This window comes from Cupressus sempervirens, chromosome 3 (genome assembly GCF_028749045.1).
Source record: "Cupressus sempervirens isolate cs-2001-9-10 chromosome 3, ASM2874904v1, whole genome shotgun sequence".
NCBI lineage: Eukaryota > Viridiplantae > Streptophyta > Pinopsida > Cupressales > Cupressaceae > Cupressus > Cupressus sempervirens.
The window spans coordinates 283929697-283938731 of NC_143120.1; the positions used below are offsets into that span (position 1 = coordinate 283929697).

Consider the following 9035-nt stretch of genomic DNA (forward strand, 5'->3'; position numbering starts at 1 on the left):
ACCTTTCATTTCTATATCATTCCCTTGTAATGATTAGCCAATTCAATATGTAAAGCAGCCTCCCCCGAAATCTGGACCACATTAATGAAATCGAGGTATCTGCATTAATTTATGTGGTAAAACTCGAGCACGAAGTGCATTCAATTAATTTAAAGCTCAAAAGTAGACCACTGAAAAGACAGGCATTGAAAAACGTTGTGTACTAGGTGTTATGAATAGTTGGGCCCCAAAAAATAAAGAGTTGAGGAAATTTGTGGGTGGCATACCTCTTCTACTGCTGAAAGAGTCATCGAGTCAGCCTTCCGCGCATTATAAATAGAGGGCTATCGGAGAGTGTAATCTGCAGTTTTCTGGATATATATGCTGAATTAGTGCAAAAATACAATGGGAAAGGGCAGCATATCCTTTTTCATTCTAAGTTTCGTTTATATGGTGGGCGCATTCTCTGTAAGGGATTTAAGCCTCCCAACTCCAGTGGATGGCCTTTCCTGGACTTTTTACAACACCAGTTGTGCCGCGGTGGAGTTCATTGTGAGAGAACGTATTGAGTTCTATCTCAATCAAGATATTACGCAGGCGGCTGGCTTGCTCAGGCTGCATTTCCACGACTGCTTCGTGCAGGTATACTATTATTTTGTGTGATGTTTAAGTCATTCATTTTTCTACTAAAATTATAGTTTTTAGATATTTAGTTGTGTTAATAGATTTTTTTGGGGTCTGAAGGGATGCGACGGCTCAGTGCTGCTGAACGGGACATCAAATGAGAGGGTGACTCCGCCAAATTTATCGTTGCGAGCGATGGCCTTCACAATTATTAACGACATAAAAGCGAGAGTAGAAGCAGCATGCAGTGGAATTGTCTCTTGTGCAGACATCTTGGCTTTGGCTGCTCGTGATTCCGTCAACAAGGTCTGAAATATCTTGATCCCAATCACATTGACGTTAATAGACAGCTTAAATATCATAGATTGAAAGTGTTCAATAGTCAAAATTAACCTTTCTTCCTTAATGTGATGTTTAAGAGTGATCTAATTTGAATGTGTTTTGAAGGCTGGTGGACCATTCTATCCATTACCGCTAGGAAGGAGAGACAGCCTTAGCTCCGCAAATTTAACAACTGTTCTTGCGAATTTACCTGCGCCCAGTTCGAACGTAACTGGTCTTATGAGTGTCTTGTCTCTCAAAAACTTTACATTCACAGATCTGGTGGCTCTTTCAGGTAAACATTTATATATTTGTTCCTATTGATATTGATATTATTATTAGGTATGATCCAGGGATTTTATTTTCTTACAACATTTGATTTTGTAATTTCAGGTGGGCACACAATCGGAAGAGCGAATTGTTCGTCGTTCGACAACAGACTGCACAACACCACTACGGGAGAGAAGCAACAAGATCCAACTCTTGACCAGACATTTGCAAATCAACTTTACCTCACTTGTCCAACAAACACAACTGTTAACACCACCAATTTGGACCTTCGCAGCCCGAATGTGTTCGACAACAAATACTACGTCGACCTTGTCAGTCGACAGACGCTTTTCACGTCTGACCAGAGTCTCTACTCAGACAGTCGAACCCGGGACGTTGTAATTAATTTTGCAGTGAATCAAACGTCCTTCTTTGAACAGTTTATTCTGAGCATGTTGAAGATGGGTCAGCTAGATGTGCTCACCGGAAGCCAAGGAGGGATCCGTGAGAATTGTGAGGTTGCCAACCCAACTTCTTCAGTCTTCTCTATCCTGAATCCACAAGTTTCATCGTCTTCTTCGTTCACATAAGTCTTTGCAAAGAAGCAACCTTTCCTTCTTCGAATAATTTCAGCTCATAGGGTATCTTTACTTGGGGTTCATCATTAAGATAGAGTGCTGAGCATAATTGCCAGTCCCACAAAGACTTATATGAAAGATAGAATGACATGTAATCCATATCATTCGAGTAGTCATGTGTTCACTCATTTACCATAATTTTAAATGCTTTGTTTTTTCATCTAGTTGTTTACACTATGAACTCTATGATATAAATATCTTCATTAAAGTTATTTATCTTAAATCTAAGTTATGAACTGTGTTATGATATAAGTGTCTTCATTAAAGGTTATTTATAACTATCTTAAATCTAAGTTTTCAATTAAAGTCAAATAGGTTTTAAAGGAATCTTGAAACTCTTTATGTTAGGAAACTATTATCGGCAAAGAAAAAATAAACTAAGTTTAACAACAAAACAATGATTAAATAGAAGGAAAACTGCCAAAAATATGGATTTATAATTCAAACAACTACTAAAGGTTTTTGAAGAATTCTTCTCGGTGATTTCCTTGTACATATCCATAACATCAAATATGATCTGAGAATTTTCTGTTATACCTCTAGCATGGGGACAAGTTCTTGCAGAAGGACCTTGTAATGGAACCAAACCCAATTTTTTTTTACCGTCCATAATACTCTCATCATGATTAGTAATGGAAACAACAATGGGAAGCATGGTTATGCCATTTTTTTGTAGCACACTTTAATAACCTAAGCTTTTTCATTTAGGATTTAGAGACCAACAATGCTATTTTGCATCACAATCTTGTTAACAATGACTACAACTTTGATTTTCTCATGCACTTCACCTATAGCCTCCTCTAACATCTCGATTCTTTCTTCTTCCTTAGTCTTAGTTCTCTTGACATTTTGTAAAATTGTTTGGATTAGAGAAAGCATTTTGTTGGAACTTTCAATTTCTTGATTATGTATATTTTATGGTTCATCAATATTTCTATTAGGGGAATTGACACTATATTTCACCAAATTTACTTTAGATACAAGCCAAAACAAGAGTTTGGCTTGATCGTTAGGCGTATCTTTAACCACCATTGGCACATCTTCTTATCTAGAAATAGGGGTCCCTTTCCCATTATCATTTAAATTTCAATGTGGAGTCATCTTTCCATCTCCTAAGGGACCACTAACATTTTAGAATTACCTTCTTAATTCCCCAACCTAAATTCTTTAATCATTATTTTCTTAGTGATGGAATCTTCATTAGCTACCTTAACCTTGCAAATATTGACATCACATTTATTATCAATTGCAACCATAGAAAATGTCTTCCCTTTCTTTCCCCATTTTATTTTTTGTCCTTTTCTAAACCTAGAGGTTTCTTCCATTTGGGAGTAGGTACTTTTAGAGGTTTGGTTAGGCTTGGAGTGTAAGGGGTTGATACATAATCAACAAAAGGAACATAGTCAAAATCATTATCATTTATTTCATACTCCCAAGGCCGAGAGGATTTAGGGATGAACCTCTCCTTCTATAGGTACATTTGATTCCCAAAATGAAGACAACATATTAAACATAGGGGGAATCTATTAGATTAGTAGGCATCTTAGAATAATACTTATGGACATTCTAAGAAAACTCAAGTATACAATTTGACTAGGAGGGTTTGAGAGGAATTTGCACAAATTTTGTATTTCATTATGAGAAAGATAAGACCTTCATGTAAAACAAGAAAAATCAAGTTTTTTTAATGCTCACTAAGTCCAATACAAAGGGAAGAAATGAAATGATATGGCATAAAATCAAAATGATTATGCCTAAAATGGTTTAAAAACATAAAGTAGTGATTGAAAAGACTAGCAAACTAGTCATCTAAGATAATGCAATTCATTATCATCTTACCCACTTTTTCACAAAGGGGTGCAATGGATGCCACAATTATAACTCCCAATAGTCATGTGATTTATCTTTTCTTGTTCATCCTCCTTGAATAAAATGGTAACAAATTTGTCTAAATTTCTTGACAATGGAGATGGAAGGATAAATCCCTTCTATCAAAACTTGTTTGGGATAGAAAAATCCTTAATGTCAAGATCCTTTTAAATTAGAATTCAAACTTATATTTTTGTAGTTGAAGCTCAATTGTGAATAATCAAGAGAATTATAAAGGGAAAGAGGCTATGTCAGATCTACACTTCAGTGGATAAAAGGAAGGAAAATGAAGAACTAAATACTTATTTTCTTATCTCAACTATAAACATAAAAAGGAAAGAATTCAGATGATAAAGGATGAATCCAAGATAGTTCAATATAACCCTTTTGATATCTACAATGTTTTTTTTTTTAAACTATAAAACCCTCTTCAAAGATGATCAATGGAAAGATATTCAAGAAGCCCTTGAAGACATAATCAAAACTCATATTCCTAATAGAGTTCACTTTGATTAAAGTTAATATTTAAATAAACTCTAGTCATTGGAAGAATGGGAAAAGACTCTTTTATCCATGACACCTTCTAAATTCATATTAAGTTATGGTCTTGCTATGAAATTTTATCGATATATGTGGCAACACATTAAGGACTATTTATAATCTCTATATTTGGAAGCTTTTAAAAATGGATCACTAGAGTCATATTATCAATGGTGACATGGTAAAGCTTCTACATAAACGAAAAACAAAAATATTTTATTTATGGGTGGCATTGAATATAACCTTACTCAAAACCTCCTATAAAATCATAGAAAAATCCTTGGCCATTAGTATAAAACTACTAGTGCAAGGAAGGCTTTAAGATGAACAATTTAGTTTCATTGCTAGAATATTAAATCTTGATAATTGAATGTTATTATGGGAGACTTGTGAATGGGATTATAAAATTGGACAAAATTCTATTTTGATCGAACTTGACTTTGAAAGAAACTTATGATGATAGAATCTATTTGAATTTCACTCTTAAAAAGCTTTAATGATTTCATTTTGGTCATAAACTTCAAGCTCACAATGTAATACTTTTTTGAAATGCTAATTCTTATATCATTATGGATAATACTATGATAGATTTATTTCCTTTACATATATCTATATAGCAAGGCTTCTCTTTAGCTCAATTTTCCTAATTAGATGTATTGTTTGATTTATAGTGTTAATCATGTGTATTAATTGGAAAATGATGTGATAGTTCAGTGTTTCTAAATGAGATATCAAATGAGAGGGTAAATCTTCGAAATTTATCACTACAAGTGATGTCCTTTACAATTATTAATGCCATAAAAGGGAGATTGGTATCATGTGTAACCCATACATCTTTTCTTTGGGTACTTGTGACTCTTTTTTGGTTTGGCTTAAATAGTACATTCTAAGGTTTGAATAAGTGTGTGATATCTAATCTAGGGTCCTCTTAAGTTATATTTTCTTATGTGCATACCTTTTTCATTAGTTTTGCACTATAATCGACAAAATTTTACTTGTTTAAGGAATAATTATTTTTCTGACATATTAATGATTTCAATATTATTTGTGCATGATGTGTTTATTAAGAACTTTTAGACCATAATTATCACAAAATTAATGATTTTGTGGTTTTATTTGGTCATGATATATCTTCTCAATATTTTCACAACATGTTACTGGCCTAAACAAGGAAGCAATGCATTTGGTTGCTAAGGATAGTGGAATATCTAACAAGAGACTTTTGTACTTGATGAGACAAGGGAGGAGGTACATAAATATTGGGGCACTCTTAAGGAATAATAATCTTGGTTCAAAGAATCAAATTTTGGACTATTGTACTTTATGTCAACCTCGTGAACAATATTATACTTGATGAAGAGTTGGGTGAGTTTAGTGTAAACCTAAAATGGGAAGTTGAATTATGTTTTTTTTTTTAAATTAAAGTTTGATATGTACGAAAGAGAATTTTAATTTATGTTTTCTCTAATAACTAGTATAATGATGATAAGTGAGTATGTTATATATGTCAGAAATGAAAAGTATAGAAAACTAGTATATGTAGGGAAAAGTATCTGAAGTCCTTATGGGAGAATTCTCCACATTTCTATATATGAAGTTGATGAGTTGTAGTTTTGGTGATATAATGTGTGGTCTATGAATTTTTCTCTATTCTATAGTTTATGTCCACTAAGGTTCAAAGAGAGCATTTGTATTTTTTTATTTTGTGACAAGGAAACTAGCTATCAAGAGAAGTCAAGACTACTCTAAAGAATCTTCCTTATTTTTTTGTGTTGATGTTTATAGGTGTAAAATTTGATGGACATGTTCCTAAAATTTATGAAATATTCCAATTCAAATATATTATGCTTATTTTCTTTGTAGAAAGAGAAATTATGTCGCTTTGAGTGTGACATTGTTGTCCATGTTGGTCCCTAGTTGACTTAGCTAATTGCAATTATTTTAATTATAAATTATTGATCTATATATGATTTGGAGAAAGATTTAAGATTTTGATATAGATATTTCCAAAAAATATTATGTTCCGCATAAAGTTACATAAACTAGAGATTGTTTTTGGCTAACTAGTCAATGTATTCCTATGGTTGGCTACACATTATTTTTTGGTGCCAACTTTGGAGATTTTTGTGGCACTACTTTTACTCTTTAAAATAATTTTTGGGATACTTATTGTAATTTATTTGAGTCCCTTTAATCTTCAAGGGTGGAGCAAAATGAGTGTTGTGTTTCTGGTGGTTGACTTATAGATGTTCAGGTGGTTGAGTTAATGTGTGTATTGATTTGGAATAAATATTTTAATAAAATATGATATCAATGTAATCTAAATATGAAAGAGAAGAGATGAAAGAGTAAAATTTTAATAGAGTGGTTCCAATAGTTAACTAGGAGATCTTGCATATTTTTAGCTCATCCTTTACCTATACCTTCTAGAAGATAATGGTTTTCTTTCCAACCTATATAGTAGACCTATATCTTTCCAATGTCTTCCTAACATGAACCAAAATGAGAATCTTGGAGAAAAGTTTGAGAATGTAGTAACAATTCACTTGGAGCACAAAGGGCTTAAATTTAAGCTTTGAATGGATGAATTTTCAAAGTGTCTTCCCCAAGAACCCAACAAGACTAGTTGAAAACCAATCCAATGGTAGGGTTGGTTACCCCTATCCATTTTTTCCTTTGTAGTGATTACTATAAACCATTTGATGGGATTCTAGAAGCGAGTTTTTAATGTCACACAAAAAGAATTAGCAGTGTGAAACAAGTATGCAAGCATCTAAATGAGGAATTCCATTACAAATTGGAAGAATATTTTTAACAATGAAAAATGAAGCATTGACTAAAACCATTCAGCTCCAATGCCTTAGAAAAGATAACATGCATAAAGTCAAATAGAGAGATGTACAAAAAGGTGAAATAAGGGGAAATGGAACTGCATCATACTTGTTATAAAATGAGCATCAACATAGTAATTAAAGAAAGCTTGGGAAGTGGACAAAAAAGAGACATTTCATTTTGATAGTATGTTTTTGGTTCCTTGGCTATGGTTCCAAATTTAAGTTTTTGTTTAGTTGTGTTCAAAGTGTGAGAGGCCAATAGAAGGCCATAGTTTTTTATGCACAACATCCACACACCCAAACCATCAATCAAGGTGTATCTACCCAAAGTGCTTAAAATGTATCATTTCCTATCTTATTCACCAATACAATTCCTTTTCAAGGCCATCCAAACCCATTTATTACTTGATTCATCAAGTATCTCTAATAATTCGTTCTCCCAAATTTTCCACATATTTCTTATGGTAACACCATGCATTTATAGGCTCACTGTCATATCAATTCCAATTCCTCACCTTCATATCAATGAAAAATTAGACTCCCTTCACTCCCTTATAAGACTCTGGACATCACTCTTTGACTCTTCAAATTGTTTTGCACCTTCATATGACATTGACTATCATAATTGACCTTGTGCATGTAATATACATTATTCTCCCTTATCCCTTATTAGATGTTATCCTTCCAAAGGAATCACCCAAGTATTATAACCTTTATTCTCTCTATGAAACTATAACAACACCCTATGTCCTACTCATTAAATTCATTCTTGACTTATCCTAATATTACGACAACATTTTTGTAGTGCTTGCCCCTAGTTTACATTTAGTTCTAATTGTCGAACTCTTTTAGGCCTATTTATGTTTATGCTTGATGATTAGTAGCATTGTTTTCCAGATTATTGGATATTGGTTTCATACTCAGTTGATTTTATGATGAGACTATTTTGGGTACTATTTATGCATGATTATACTTTAATGATGATTATTTACAATTATTTCAGTTATTTGATGATGTTAGTTAGATGGATTATTTATATACATGTTTTCTTATAGATACTTACCCCATACTGCATGTGTATGGTGTGCGTGTCAGTTTTCTTTATGTATGACATTTCTAATGTGGTTAAGGGAGTTGTAGTCACTTGCTAGTTGGGATCTACATGATGCACCACTTCTTGCCACTGTCTGTTTAGTTTAGAATATATGTGTTTGTACATGCACGGATTTTATGCAGATTGCAGGTACCAAGTATTGACTTCCATGAATTGCTAGGATGAGCATACCCTATCACAATATCTCAATGGTAACAGAGGGGAGATAAATTCTTGAGTCCAAATCCTAACCTTTTTAAACCAATTGTCCTAGAAAATTAGGACAAGTATCTATGATGATTACCTTTTTGAATTCGGTGTATGATGTAAATTTATGATTATAACCCTTGAGTTTGATCTCATATGTTGTATTTTATGATGGGTTTCCATATTTTGTCTTTTAGGTCTTTGATGATTTTTTGTTAATTAAGTCAAATTAAAAGATTAATTAATGATTTAATTTGATGGAAAACTATTAAAATGATTTCAATATGTAATTACATTTAATTAATTAGGAAATTAATTAAATAAAAAAGAATTAAATTTAAAGAGGAAATTATAGTTCTAATTTGAGAGTGTAATAATATTTAATTAATTGAATTATAATTTATTTAGGAGATCATTTTTAAATAAATGCTAAATAATACTATTACTTAAGTTAATAAATATCATATTAAAAACGCTTCAAAAATTAATAAGGGAGAATAAGAAATTATTTAATAAAGTTTATTTTAATTAAACTACATAAAGCTTATGCATGAGATTAAAATATAATAAATTAATTAAAAAGAGAAAGCAAGTAAATTTAATAATTATATTTTATATTGCTAAAAATGTGCATGAAAACATAAAAGAAAAGTTAATAAA

At 32.0% G+C, this 9035-nt stretch overlaps 1 protein-coding gene across 1 annotated transcript; it reads left to right on the forward strand.

The window, feature by feature from the left end:
• The first annotated feature begins 298 nt into the window (after nt 1–298).
• Nucleotides 299–1992, forward strand: LOC149566060 (peroxidase 12-like). Its single transcript, XM_089817341.1, has 4 exons — nt 299–621; nt 724–909; nt 1051–1219; nt 1318–1992. The coding sequence occupies exons 1-4, from the start codon at nt 385–387 to the stop codon at nt 1782–1784; spliced, it is 1059 nt and encodes a 352-aa protein (XP_089673467.1). The 5' UTR covers nt 299–384; the 3' UTR covers nt 1785–1992.
• The last annotated feature ends 7043 nt before the right edge of the window (nt 1993–9035 follow it).

Coding starts and splice junctions, on each gene's coding strand:
- LOC149566060 (XM_089817341.1), top strand. CDS start 385: ATGGGAAAGGGCAGCATATCCTTTTTCATTCTAAGTTTCGTTTATATG. Junction 622..723: donor TCCACGACTGCTTCGTGCAG/GTATACTATTAT, acceptor TGGGGTCTGAAG/GGATGCGACGGCTCAGTGCT. Junction 910..1,050: donor CTCGTGATTCCGTCAACAAG/GTCTGAAATATC, acceptor TGTGTTTTGAAG/GCTGGTGGACCATTCTATCC.